General features: G+C 52.0%; 1 protein-coding gene across 3 annotated transcripts in view; it reads right to left on the reverse strand.

Moving 5' to 3' along the window:
• The window catches only part of MRPS6 (mitochondrial ribosomal protein S6), a 66683-nt gene that overhangs the window by 1660 nt on the left and 49839 nt on the right, over window positions 1-15184 (reverse strand). For all 3 annotated transcript variants that reach the window (XM_070071862.2, XM_089331479.1, XM_070071861.2), the window contains exon 2: window positions 13098-13237. In XM_070071862.2, coding sequence (XP_069927963.1) covers window positions 13098-13237 — 140 coding nt within the window. The remainder of the gene's footprint in view (window positions 1-13097; window positions 13238-15184) is intronic.

Genomic DNA, 15184 nt, shown 5'->3' on the forward strand with positions numbered 1-15184 from the left:
CACTTTATCACCACGGGCACAGCGTGGATTTGTTTACTGCCTGTTTCACTGCGCAGGAAGCAGGACTTGGCTGCTGTCCCCAGCACCCTAAACAGACTGACCAGCACAGCTCCAGGGCACACCTCCGAGAGCAGAGCTGCTGGCACACGGGGATCCTCACAGCACGCAGGAAAGACCAGATTAAAACTGGACAAATTCAGTTACCAGAAAAAGGATGGCGTTTCACCAAAGCCCCTACGAAGCATGTTCAACACTCGGGAAATTTCCTCAGAGACCATTTACTCTTAGCCAAGCCTAGTGGGAAAATCACTCAAGTAAACAAATAATTAAAAGTCAAAGCACAGGACAGCGCGTAGCAAAGCAAAAACACCAATCAGAAGAAAGCTCAAATGGCTATAGCAGTGTCAGACAAAGCAGGCATCGGAGCAAAGGAAAGAAAATTACCGGGGAAAAAGGGAACAAGCACAGACATACTGATGGGTTCACCGAGACACCACAACCCCACACGCGTGTGTGCACCACCTAACAGAGCCTCCCCATGCAGAAGAACCAACAGAGCCAGAAACAGACGATCTACAACTACCACCGAGAGACTTCCAACATCTGCCCTCAGGGGTCACGGAGAATTAGCAAGGATACAGAAGACACCAACACCAACAGCAGTCAACGGGATCCAGCTGACATTCAGGGAACCCCTTACCCAGCAACAGCAGGATACACACACTCTTCTCAGTGCACCTAGAACATTTAACAGGCCAATCATACTCTGGGCCATAAAACAATTCACCATAAATCTGAAGGGATTCAAGTCAGAGAAAGATGTTGAGAAAATCTTCAAATACTTGGAAACTAAACACACATCTAAATAAGCAAGGGATCAATGGGTGAGAAGAAATCAAAAGGGAATCACAAATTGCCGTGAATTGAATAAAGATAAATACAACCTATCAAAGTTTGGGGAAAGTCACTCAAACAGCACAGAGTAGGAAATTTATAGCACTAAACACACATATAAGAAAAACAAAAAAAGGCTTCAAATTAATGACCTCTGCTTCTACTTTAAGAAACTAGAACCTAGAAAAAGAGCATAAGTCCCTACAGCAGGAAAAAGAAAAACAGAGATCATCAATGAAACCATATAGTTCATTGATAAGATCAATAAAACTGATATACCTCTAGGCAGACTGATCAATAAAGAGAAAAGACACAAATTACTAATACTGAGAATGAGAAAGGGGAAACAACTATAGATTTTACAAATATTAAAAGGACAGCAGGGAATATTATGAATAATCTCTGCGATAATGAGGCAACTCAGATGAAACACTCAAGCTCCTTGAACAGTATCTAATTACCAAAGCTAACTCAAGACGAACAGATAACTCAGAAAGCCCCATATCCACTAAGAAATTAAATCTGTAGTAACAACTCCACCCCCGAGGGAAAAAAAACCCACTTGTCTTCACTGGTGAATTAAACCAAATGTTGAAGGGAAAATATCCAAATTGACACAAACTCAACTAGAAAACAGGAAACACATCTCAACATGTTCAATCAGGCCAACTTCACCCTATATCAAAATCAGCCAAAGATATTACAAGGAAAAAAAATCCTTTGTGAACATAGACAAAAAAATTCTAAACATAATATATAAAAAGGGCAATACATATAACCAAGTAGAGCTTATCACACAATTCTAGATTGGTTAACATCTGAAAGCCAGTCAATATAATTCATCATATTAACAAACTATAAAACTCTATTAGTAAACTATGGATAGAGGAGCCTTTGTTAGCCTTATAAAGGGCATCTCTGAAAAGCCTACAACTAGCATTTAACCAACTGGTCAAAGTCTAAAGGCCCTGCCTCAAGACTGGGAACAAACAAGGATGTGCAGTGTCACCACCTCCATTCAACACTGCACTGGAGGGACTGGCACCATAGCGTACCTGTGGCACCAGCACCTCAAATAGGTGCCAGTTTAAGTCCCAACTGCTCCACTTCCAATCCAGCTCCCTCAGTGCGCCTGGGAAAGCAGGGGAGGATGGCCCAAGCACCTGGGCCCCTGCATTCACATGGGGGACCCGCAGGAAGCTCCTGGTTCCTGGCTTTGGATGGGTCCAGCTCTAGCCATTGCAGCTATTTGGGGAGTGAACAAGCAGATGAACGATCTCTCTGTCTCTGCCTCTCTCCCTCTAACTCTGCCTTTCAAATACAAATGAAAACTTTGGGGGAAAAAAAAAGAAACATAAAACATTGCACTGGAGGTTCTGCCAGTGTAACAAGACAAAAAAAGAAACAATAAGTTGGCCGCGTATGGCTCACTAGGCTAATCCTCCTCCTGCGGCGCCCGCACCCTGGGTTCTAGTCCCAGTTGGGGTGCTGATTCTGTTCCAGCTGCTCCTCTTCCAGTCCAGCTTTCTGCTGTGGCCCGGGAAGGCAGTGGAGGATGGCCCAGGTCCTTGGGCCCTGCATCCACATGGGAGACCAAGAGGAGGCACCTGGCTCCTGGCTTTGGATCGGCGCAGCGTGCCGGCCGTGGAGGACATTTGGGGGGTGAACCAACAGAAAGGAAGACCTTTCTTTCCGTCTGTCTCTCACTGTCTAACTCTGCCTGTCAAAAAAAAAAAAAAAAGAAAAAGAAAAGAAACAATAAGCATCCAGACCAGTAAGGAAGAAGTAAAACTGTCTTCATTAGCAGATAACATGGCTGTATATAGAGAAAAACCTGAAGGAATTTATTTTAAAAGATGCTAGAACTAACAAGTGACTCTGGCAAATCAATACACAAAACTCAACTGTATTTCTATAAATTAGCAACAAATAACCAGACCTTGAAATTAAAATGAAATCTCTGGTGCTTAGGGATAAATCTGACAAAAGGTATACAAGACTTGCACACTAGCGACTACAAAACACTGGTCAAAGAAATTAAAGAAAATTTACATAAATGGAGAGACATACTTTGTTCAAAGAGAGGGAAACGCAAAGTGACTCAGCTGTCAACTCTCCCCTAACTGACGAACGCACTCACTGTAACCTCAGTGAGAACCCGAGCGGGGGCAGGCACCTGTAGTGGTGGAGCTGCCGGTCAGGACACCTGTGTCCCACCTCCCCGATTCCGTGTGGCAGGCACATGTGACGGCTCAAGTAGCTGGGTTCTGACACCCAGGTGGGAGACCTGGATTGGATGGATTCCTGGTTCTGGCCTCAGCCTGACCCAGCCCAGCCCCAACAGCTGTGGGCATCTGGCAAGTGAACCAGCAGATGGGAGCTTTCTGTGTAACTCTCTCTCTCTCTCTGCCTCTCAAATAGCTTTTTTTTAGTTTAAATTTAGAAAAACATCAATCTATAAAACTTCTGGAAGAAACAGTTGAAAAAGCCTTGTGACCTTGGGTTAAGCAAGGATTCCTCAGACATGACACCAAAAGCACAGTCCACAATTTTTACAGTTTGATAAATTAAAAACTGCTCTTCAAAGAAAAAGACAAGGCACACACTGAAATCTGCCAACTGCATGTCTGATAAGAAGACTTGTATCTAGGGCGTAAGATCGGAAAGACAATCCACTGAAGATGTACCATGGCACAGGAGCACGTTAGCCGCCAGAGGAGCACAGGTTAGACCCACAACGAGGTACCGCTAGGATGACTGAAGTGGACAAGACAAACCACACCTGACGTCGGTGAGGCTGGAGAGCACTCACACACTGCAAGCAGGAGTGCAACCGACACGGCCATTCTGAAGAAGGTATGGCACTTTCCTAAACCATTAACTGTACACCTGCCACCACGGTCAAGTGATTCCACCTTCAGCCACTTAGCTCAGAAACAACAGAGCGTGTGTCCACACCACACCTCGTACACAAACACACAACACCTCGTGCACAACTGTTCACAGCAGCTTCACCTGTGACAGTCTCAACCTAGCAACACAAATACCCACCAGCACGTGGACTGGTAAGCTTACAGTGGCATAGCCCTTGGCAACAGGAAAGGGCTAAAACCCTTGACATATACATTTCAACATAACCATGCTGAGTGAAGAGACTAGAGTGACAAGAATGCACACTGTCGGGTTCTGTCTAAGATTCTAGAGTATAAAAAAAAAAACCATAGTGAAAGACAGCAAATCCCCGGTTGCTTGGGATGGACGACAAGCGGAGGGCAGGCACAGGAGGAAACTTCTGGGACAATGCCATGTTTACAACCTGGCTGTGGCGACATCCAGGGTGCGTGCATACGTCAAACCTCATTAAACTGTACACTTTAAATATGTGTGGTTTATTGTATGCCAATTCTACCTCTATAAAGCTGCTGACTTTAAAACAGGATTCGGGAAGCTGAATGGCAGGACTTGGTGAACGGCCTTATATGGGGTAAGGGCGATACGGAGCAATGACAGCCGAAGAAGACTCCCAGGGTTCCCTGAGCAACGAACAAAAATGCTGTAGACTTCAGCACCCCACCAACTTGTTGAGGCAGTGACGTGTTTATCAGCTCAGGGACGAGACCACCGTTTGGGCTTGCTCTGAAAGCCACACGCCAGCATGGCCAATGTGCCAGGGTTTCATTTCACTTGCTTATTTCTATTCGACGTAGCAGGAAACAGGGTTGCAATAACCCAACTTCTGAGGTGCTCACTGTTCAACACTGAATTACTGATTACCTGCCTAGTGCGAGGCATTGGAACAGACCCTAAAAGGCCATGTGAGCACCCGCAAGTTCCCTCCTCCTCACCACCCCTAGCCTTCCCCCAGTAGTTTTCTCTGGACCCCCTGGTGGCCAGGGCAGGGAGCCTCAGCCAGTGGAGTCCCAGCATCTCTCTTCCCATCCACCCATCTGCCTCAGCATTCATCAAAATGTCCCTCCAAGCCCCCCCCCCGGGCAAGGTACGGCCTCACCCGGGTGCCAACGTCCCCACCATATTGCACGCTGAGGCAGTTTGCTTTCTGACCATGCGCGCATTCTCTCTGAGTTCCTTCCTCTTTCTTTGCCTTGTCTCACGCACACGGCACTGGCAGCTCAGGGCGGCGCGCTGGAGGAAAGCCATGGAGCACACAGGGCGGGCTGGAGGGAGTGTCCCAAGTCCCTGCACAGGCGCCTCCTGCCGTCCTGGGGCAAGACCGTCCTTCCTCACAGTCAAGTCACTTGATGTATTCAAACACATTTCAGGGCTTGCCTTGGTCTTCTTCACAGCGGTGGCAACAGCGAGCGTTGCTCTCTCCCATTTCTCATGACCCAGCTGCGTCACGGGCTTAAGCAGCACTTCTGAGGGCTGCCGTGGGGCCCACACAAGGCCCGAGGGACTGGACGGAAGCCAGAGACGAGATGCAGCAGGAGGCTCCCGTCCCTAAGAAGTGTCTCACACACGGCTCTCCACTTCGCAATGTGCCTTCACATGGTTTCATTTCTGAGAAAGAAGAGGAAAGCAAGTGGAAGCTGCACTCCACGTGGTAACCAAGGAAATGGGGGAGGAGGAAGAGGTGCTGAGTGCTGGCCGGGGCCAGCAACAGCCACTCCAGTCGTTTTCACAGCGCCTTCCTACACAAGTCCTTTGAGTCCTACAACCCAATGCAGTCAAGACAGATTCAGCGAGGTTAAGCCATCAGTCCAGCGTCACTCAGCTACGGCGTGGCCGTGGCCAGGATTCAAACACAGTAGTCTTTTGACTCTGGGACGTGAGAAGTCATGGGCCCAAATGGGTTACAGAAGCACACAATGTCAGTGCTGCAAAGGACCATAAAGACAATGCAGCCCACCCCCTTCCTAAGTGGAAACAGATCCAGAGGGGCAGCCATCTTGCCTCCAGAAGAGGAGGCAAACCCTGAACCCCCTCAGCAAATGCTGCCTAAAACCCAGCACCCCGGTGGCTTCTCAGGGAGAAAGCCCTGCGCAAAGGGCTGCAAATCCCAGGACTGGGCTGTGGCCTGGCTCCGCGAGGCTCCCCACCGCTGCCAAAGCCCCTCTCCCCTTTCACCTCTCCAGCACTCTGACTTGCTCCCACCAGCCGCGAAACTCTGTTAGCAACCAAACCCAAACATGAGCACTGGCTCAAGTACAAATGGGTTTGTGCCCACAAGCACAGCTTGTGACCATCATCTCATGCTTATCGCCCTGTGATCTGTGCCTGGGGCTCACTGCACAAAGCCTGCTTCCACTCCATGGCTCCGTATTACGTCGTGGAAATTTCCATGAAGAGGAACCACCACCAGAACAGACACGGGGGGAAGCGGCTCAGAGATAGGCCAATCTGCCTGTATTCACCATTCTGGGCTGAAGGCTGAACCTCTCACCTCCCCACCTCACCTGCAGGGGACCGGACTGTCCTGCCCCCACCACGAGGGAACCCAGCTGAAGGCTGGGACAGACGCAGCCTTCAGCTGCCTTGGGGCCCACGCACACGGGCACCTGCCCTTCTGGCTTTCTCAGGGAAGGGCCTCGGCTGAGTCCCTGCAGCTTCCAGTGCGTGTTGGTAACCGGTGAGTGAGCATCTGCCGTGGGCCAACCCCAGGAGGAGGCTAAGGAGGTGAGGTACACACAGCCTCATCCTCCTGGGGTCAGGAGAGTCCCGCCGGGGCTCCTGTGGAGCACAGACCCGGGCATCCCAGCTTCAGCTAGTCTCCACGCGTGCAGGGTCTGTGACACTGACGTGGCGCTCACGGACACATGCTTCTGGCTTCCGGGCTTGGCTGACTGCTGCCCTTAGGAATGAAATGAGGCTCCCCACAAGGCGGGAGAGGGCACCAGGTACAGCCCTGCCTCTCTGCTTTTAAACGTGAAGATGGGAGAGCTTAGAAAAGCCCCTCCTTGGAGCGTGGGTGTGGGCAGCTTCTGATGCTGTAGTGCTCCATCTCCTAGGGCGTGCACAGGACCAGGAGACGCCTTAAACAGGAACAAGGGCTTGGACTCCACACACGCACTGCCTACAGCCCAAGGAAGGAGCCAGAGAGGCGCTCGGAGTCCCTGCGGGAATTGGAGAGCCCTTCGCTCTACCTTCCTGCTGGTCCTGAGGCAGAGAGGACAGAGAGGGCACCACAGCCACGCCGTGGGAGCAGTGCTGCTTCCTGTCCTCACCACGCAGGGCAGGATCAAAACCCAAGACCTGAAGTTCCCACACACGTGGACTCTTTATCTCCACCCTCACCATGAACTCACTCAAGTTAGAACGGCTCAGAATTCGACGGCACTGAGTGCAGACATACCCCAGGGCTGACAGTCTAGTGAGAAAGAGCAAACAAACCAAGTTCTCCAAGTCGCAGCTCCCCGCTCTCCTCAGCGATGGAACCAATGGGTAGACGGGTCCCCTGGGCGAGGCCCAGCTCAGTTACCTGGTATCTGATTATTCACCGCACTTCCAGGACCTTCAACCACGCGCTCCAGGCCCCCAGCGTGGATGAGGGCGTCACCACTGCCTCGACCACAAAGCCCAGCGGTGTCTACACTGAGAGGCTCGCTCTGATCAGAGAATCCCTTCACCTACAGGGCTCACAGCAGCCCTACCCGAGAGCCTGTCTTTTCTCGACAAGTGTGTAACTTTCATGTGCACCAGCCCTGCAAACATTAAAGGAGATGACTGAGGCTGAGAGAGAAGGCCGGGCGGTGCCAGCAAAGGTTCAGCACACAAAGGTGTTCCGACGGCACACAGGGTTGGAGAGCTGGAGGAATGGCGGGCTCCTTCCTAGCAGAACCTGTCCCCCACACTTCCTTGTGCTCCTCTCACACGACAAAGTGCAGCACCCCAATGATGGAAACCTCCTGGAGATTCGAAAAGCCCCAGGACCGCCCGTGCCACTCCTGCCCCTGTGGGTCCTGCCCTACCACCACCTCTCACCCGGCACACGCGGGGCGCGCGGACTGCCTGGACTGCCAGCCTCCACGGCCGCCTGCCCCCCAGGCGTGCAGAGAGGAGACGCAGAGGCCCTAAGATGTAAAGCTCATGTTGCTTTTTGTATTTCACTCTCGTCTTAACCCTGTGTTTACAGGCTTTCCACGCCGGGAGCTTGCTTGGATTTGAGTTCTATTCTTTGTCTCTCTCTCAGGCACCCTCCCCCTTCCCCCTAGCAGACAAGTGGAAATTTCCACTGAAGCTTTCAGTGGCTCCCGGTAGGTGGGGGTGGGAGGGGGAGGGGAGGCCTGCGCAGCCAGGGAGCATCTTGGAGCGTTTAAGAAGACAGGAGACAGAGCTGCGCGACGCCAGTTCCTAGACTGTCTCGGATAAACCTCGCCAGATCCCGGCTTTGCTGAGGCGATGAATTAGCACCTTGAAACTGAGGCCCCCCTGTACGGGAAGCCCCATTTCTTTTGCTGTCTGTGGGGTCTCGTACATTCTAACGCACTCGGAACCTGCTGCAGGGGCCCTGCCACTACAAAGACACTCCCAAGGCCACAGCAGCCTCCTTGAAACCCACCAAAGCCCCCCCTGCGGGCTGGCAGGAAAGCCGGCGGATCGGCCTCCTCCAGAGAGGGTGCCAGGGCTCTCGGAGCAGGCTGCAGACACTCGGGGCGCAGGGCAGTAAAATTCCACTGAGCCAGTTATTTTTATCATTCTGCTTACCCGTAAATAGAGGGCATCTTATATGTAGGCCAGCAAGTCTTTGCTGCTGACCCCTATCCAAATTTTAAAGCAGGAGAGGACCGGGGGAGAAGGGGCCGAAGGGGCAGAAGAACCCCTGGTCTCCTTGTGAGTTCTTACGCGCGGGCGTGCAGATGGCAGCCCGGGCTCACTGCAGTGAATCAGACCTGGTGAGACCAGAGGCAAGAGCAGTCGGAGGCAGCCTTTCAACAAGCCAAGCCCCACACACTGGGCAGGCCACGGAGCAGCTTCTCCTGCAGCTCCCTCTCGCACCAGAACGCACTCTCGGTCCAGCCCCATCTAGTGGAAACGGAGCCTTAGGCTGCGTGCAGCAACCGAGTCAGAGGCTGTGGGGCTTCTGAGCCTACAGTACAGGGTCTCCCCCTTTCCAGCAAGGGCCTAAATGAGCATCTACTTCCTCTGCTCCCTCCTGCACCTGGGACAGCCTCCCCTCTCAGACGCCAGGGATACGGGAAGAATTTTCCACTCCCGCTCTGCCTTTCCCACAGAGCTGACAAGGGCATCAAGACAGGGAGATCATCAAAGGGGCCTGAAAGAGACGAACCCACATCCAGGGCCAGGAGTGATTCCCAGGCCCTCTAAGTGCCCAGCCTGGGACTTGCACCAATTGTTTCCAGACACTGCCTGGAAGCCCCCATCGGGAACGCGGGTCCAAGAGACCAGAACCCCCAGGCCAGCAGATTAACAGTATTGGAGGAATCTAGTCAACTCCTTTCTGCTCCTAAACTCACATCACCTGGGAGACAAGGAACCTGAGCAGGATTCTCTGGGAGAACAGTGCTGATAAAGTCACAGACAGGTGTCTGAGATGTCGGCCCCACCCCTGCTGAGGGTGCCCAGATCCAGGTCGTGCCCTGCTGCCAGGCGGAGCACAGAAGAGTATTTTTAAGTTTCAAGAGGTCCTTTACTGTACACAGATGCTCGTCCAATCCTACTGACCGTCAGGGATCATGCCTTAAGTACATTTCTGTGGGCCAGTCTGGGAAGCAACCGTCAAGTTGTTCCAACAGGAAAGTAGGTTCTCAGTTATAAACAACAGGCTTACACACAAATTTCTGGAACATAACCAGCTTCTAGAGTGGAGACTGACCAAATTAATATTTGGGATAGAATACCTATATTTTTATCTTTGGCATTAACTGGTAATAGACTTGACATAATAATAAACACCAAGAACTGCTTCCAAAGTCTACCCTATTCCCCTGAGAAGACCTGCTGGTTAACCCTACAGCAGGTCTCTCCTCCCGAGCGCTCTGGACCCACTCTTCCAACCTCTGCAGGCACGTGTGCAGCAGGGGGGTGCTCTGGGAGAGGATGGGAGAACTGCCACTCAATATGCTGGGAGGTAACCATGACAGACCCCTGGCTGTCGGCCCTGGGCTCGTGCTAGCCCTGCTGCGCCAGGCACCTCCACTTGTCCCTCTTTGCTGGTCCCTGATTAGACCACAACGGCTTGAGTCCTGGAACCATGACACTGACCAAGAACTATCCTAACACCTACAGCTACCCCAGGGCACACGGTTTCTTCCTATAAAATGCACAAGCAATAAATGCGTAACCCCACAGTGCCACAGTGGGATGCGGATTCTCAAAGGGCACCTAGGTCACTCCATTAGCTAAAGAGTGGTTCCAAGGTCCAAGTCAGTGCCTCACCAAAATTACAAATACATGTTAGGGCCTCCAGGGCTGCTCAGAAAGAGCCAGAATTCTGAATGCTAAATGCATCACTGACACCCATTCTGCTGCTTCGTAACCATTTCAGTAAAGTGAGCCTTCCCAGCATCTAGCACACCTTGGCACGCAAGCCCCTTAGGAAAACTCTAACACCTTTCTGGCCCTGTGCAGTGCACGTCAAGAATCAGTCAAATGGCAAAATGCCCGGTGCAAGCGTGGGTGGGTTTACCGACCATGGGGCCCTGGCCGAAGCTGAGAAAATGTGAGACGAGCCTTAAGCCCCACAATGCAGACACTGGACACACCACTGGATTTTGAATCTGTGACCAGCTCAATCCACATCACGCTGCCCCTCAGGTCCTCATTGACCCACGTCACCAGAGAGTACACTCAAGGGGGTTACAAAACCGGTAACATGATGAAACAAAATTGACAAATGAAAGGATCTTACTGAAGGGTGTCTACCTACTGCTAGCTAACAGCAAACGTGTGATGTGTGCGGGGGACCTCCAGGAGGGAGCAGATCCTGCAAGGCTTCCCACTTCTAAAAGACCACACACACCTCGTTTGTCTGTTGTTGGGGGGCATCTGCAGAAATCAGTGCTTCGGAGACCACAGTTTGGAAAACATCACCTTGATCAGTTCTCTATACTGCAACTCTTTCAACCACGTAATATTTATTTCAAAGTTACCAAAAGTGGTATATTTATTGTTCAGTTTAAGTTTTTAACAGGTGTCATATATATATATATGGGACATAATGGGCTAAACAAATATGAAACACTGCAGAAAAACAAGCTCAAACCTGAACCCCAGGCTGGGTACGGTGGCACTGCAGGTTAAACTGCCGCTCAGGACACCCACTTGCTGTACCGGCACGCCCGGGATTGACCCCTGCCCCTGCTTCTGATCCAGCTTCCTGTTAATGTACCTGGGAGACAGCAGATAATGACCCAAGTACTTGGGTTCTTGTTCCCTATGTGGGACACCCAGATGAGTACCTGGCTCCTGGGTTTGACCTGGTCCAGCCCTAGCTGTTGTGGCCACTTGGGGAGTGAAACAGAGAAATCAAAGATTTCTCTCTGCCTTTCAAATAAATACATAATAAATCTCAAACACACACAAACCGCTCCCACTGCAGCAGGCCAGCACCTTTCTGTGTCTGTTTCTGACATGCATGAGAGCTCTTCAAAAAGTTAGTGGAAAATGCAAATTACAAAAAAGCTACAAATGTTTTGCACTTGATTCCATTTTCCGTGAACTTGCTGAGGCCCCACCAAGGGAATACACTTTAAGACGCTGCCTTTCCTTTGCTGAGGATCTGAAAGGAACAAACCAGAAGCAGTGTTGTTTTCCACTGGCAGGAACTAAGTGAGTGCAACTTGGTCCTTAGTGTCCAGGAACCTTGTGGGAAATCCAGAGCTCTGGGTTGGTGCTGCCAGCAGTTCTTAGTTCCAGGCAAGTCTTCCAGGACCTGACTTTAATCCACCCATAAAGAGAAACAGCAACTCCCAGCACCCACACACAGCCCAGCACTGCACACACCTGAAAATCAGAGAGATCCCCAGGCCAGCGGCGGCGAAATCACCCAGGCACCCATCACACGTGCACCTTCCAGGACACTGGTCATGCCGGCCCTCGACAAAGTCAAACCCTCTGCTCAGAAAAAGGGCAGAAGGGAGCAGTCCTACTGCGCGCACGGCAAGCACCGCACCAGCGAAGCAGCCGACCCCTCTCCCTGGCCAGCGCCTTCTGCCCGAGAGCCCGGCTCATCATTCTTGGCCAGATCTTACACACTCTTCTTTAAACAAGACGGGGAGAGGATTCACAGCCCTGCTGTCAAAGCCAGACCCGTTCGTGGTTAAGTTTAAAAAAGAAATGCTTCACACACACTTCCCATCCCCGTTGTTGTCATGCTCCTGGAAGGAGCCTAGCCACCCTGTTGCCTAGCAACACCCAGACTCCCTCCCAGGTGCTCTCCAGAAGCTCAACCCCAGCTCCAAACAAGGTGAAGCGATTCCAAGAGGAAATTTCCGCACCTTGGCAGCAGGGTGTGTGGTGGGAGTCCACGCAGGCCCATCCCACGTGTGCACCCGCACACAGACGGCCAGACCCACAGGTCTGATCCCCACGATGCTGCAGACGGAAGGACACGCACTTGGGGTCACAGCCAGACAGAATTAGGGGAGCTAACTGTTTGCTCCAGGCCTAGTGCCACCGAGAACCAGGGCAGACCCCGTCTCCTACTCCTAGACTTTCCCACTGGGCGAGCAGGAAGCCCAGAGACCACAGGTATAAAAAAGACACCACTCGTGACTAGAGAAGCTTCAAATCAACCCTGTTAATTGTTCTCAGAGAACCTCTACAGAAACAGTTCTTCCAGTGGCACCAAGTCTTTGGCACATGCTTGAGGAAGCTGCTGTACGCCGTGGGAGCCAAGATGCCAGCACAGGACAGTCCTTCCTGGAGTAGGCAGGGCTCGGGCTCTGGCTCTGCACACTGCTTATGAGCTGCACCCTACGTCCTTACAAAGGACGCGCTGAGCCCGTGGACGGCACACCACCCACACTATTCACCGAGGTGCTTTAAAGACCAGAGGAGAACATGCTCGGGGTGACGACCAGCCTGCTGCTCCCAGCGCGGCCTGGGTTTGTGCTCAACTGACACTCGAGGGCAAGCGCGACTGCGGCCCACCTGCACCATAACATTCCAGGGTACGGACCTGGACGACAGGGATCTGACTGCGCAATTCGAACTTCTAGGATTAGATGCCGTTCTTTTTGGAGCCAATCACGGCCAGTTTCCAAGCAGCGCACGAAGAAACTTACCCGCCTCGAGTGTGTCGCTGGTTGTGGGTGAAGATCTTATAGGGAAGCGCGCGCTCGCCCAGGTTTTCCAAGTTCCTCACTACAGCGCCTCTGTCCATCAGGGCTTGGATCGTACGTTTCAGGGCAGCAGCCGTCTCGGGCTGGTTTTTGTTTGCGTTTTTAAAGAGAAAGAAAAAAAAATCAGATTTGATATAGGAACCAGAATGCTCAAGCCTGATCAGGTCCAAACGTCTGAACAGCTCTGCTGGCAGGGACCACAGGTAAAAGCAACAGCAAGTGCTGTGGGCTAACACAAAGGGAGACATTCACGGTAAAGACACGAGAATGCTCACAGATGCAGAGGGAAGGCGGAAAAGCCAGGCTAGGGAGAGGGAGCAGCGCAGCTCCAGAGATGAGGCAGGAACTACCAAGTGGCTTCTTCGGGGCACCTCGTCAGGCTGAGCAGCGGCCGCCACGGTCAAGCCCTGTGTCCCACCATCAACCTCCAACGTCCAGACAAAAGCATCCTGCCAGGAGGACACCGCAGCAGACCACCCCCCAAAACCACAGCCAGTGGGAAAAGGGGTTGTGCCCCAAGAAAAACTGGGAGGCAATAACTAAAAAGGGCAAATAATGCAACCTGCATCCCCACCGGACTCACACCTAATAAAGGCTTCACACAGCCACACACGTGAGAGCCGGAAGGCAGGGCGGGGGAGGAGTCAGAGACCAGAGGGCCCACGGGAGGCAGCAACGAGGCAGCGAAGGGAAAGACCTCCTGAAGGACAGCTCGTCGGGGAGGAGCCCTGAGAGTCCCGACTGGAAACACAAAGAACAAACCCGCAAAGCCCCGCAGAAAGGGGCCAAGGCAAAGGCAGAGCCCAGTGAGCAGAGAGCCGGTGGCCTGGGGAGCTCAGGCCAGGGAAGGTGGGGACAGCTGCTGGTGAGTGCAGGCCCACTGTAAACAACAAAATTCAAACAATATAAAGCCCCGGCACCCAGAGAGAAGACTTAAAACATGTTGATCTCTTGCTACGCATATGTGTGCTCAAGAAATGTTGGAAGAAAAGGTATTTTACCAGGGTAAACCTAAAGACTCAAAACTAATGCCACATGGAGAACGAGGGTGAGACATGGCAAAGGCGGCACCGGAGTCTGGTGGTTGGAGGACGGCACTGTCACTCGCAGCTAAAGAACAGCTGCAGAGCTCCCTGCTGATGGGCCTGGAAAAGCAGTGGAAGAGGCTCAAGTCCTCACGCCCCCACCCACGTGGGAGATGCGGAGGAAGCTCCTGGCTCCTGGCTCCGGATGGGCCCAGCTCCAGACTTTGTGGCCATTTGGGGAGTGAACAAGTGGATGGAAGACCTCTCTCTCTCTCTCTCTCTCTGTAACTCTACCTTTCAAATAAATCAACAGATCTTTAAAAATAGCTGAAGAAGCCTGCTGGGAACAGTAAGAGGGGCTGGCATTGTGATGCAGAGGTTAAGCCACTGCTTACAATGCCTGCAGCCCCATCATAGTGCTGGCTGCCATCCTGCTACGCTGCTTCTGATCCAGCTCCCTGCGAATGTGACTGGAAAAGCAGTGCAAGATAGTCCAAGTGCTTGAGCCCCTGCCACCCATGTGGAAGACCTGGATGGAGCTCCTGGCTCATGGCTTCAATCTGGCCCAGCCCTGGCTGTTGCGGCTATTTAAGGAGTGAATCAGTAGATGGAAGATGTCTCTCCCTCTCCTCTCTCTCTGCTTTTCAAATACATAAATCTTAAAAAAAAGAGAGAGAGAGAGTTTAGGACATGTTGAGTCTATGATGTCCACAGTTCCCCTAGGTTGACCTCTCAAGATGTAAACCTTGAACTCAAAACAGGTGGATTGGAAATCCACGTTTACAGACATCTGCATAGAAGCTACCTGAAGCCCCAAGATGTGAGACGACTGAGTGAGCACAAGAAGGAAAGAGATCAACAACAGATGCCTGAGCACGCAGTGGAACAGGACAAGGAAACCCAGAGCCCGCACTGCCACAGGCACTAAGGAACAGGCGGGCTCCAGGACGAGGGGGAGAGGATGGAGACAAAGACAGCCAGAGTGTGTGGCTGCACAGGCACAGA

The sequence above is a fragment of the Oryctolagus cuniculus genome, chromosome 4 (genome assembly GCF_051225735.1).
Source record: "Oryctolagus cuniculus isolate XC-2025 breed Fujian yellow rabbit chromosome 4, ASM5122573v1, whole genome shotgun sequence".
NCBI classification, from domain to species: Eukaryota; Metazoa; Chordata; class Mammalia; order Lagomorpha; family Leporidae; genus Oryctolagus; species Oryctolagus cuniculus.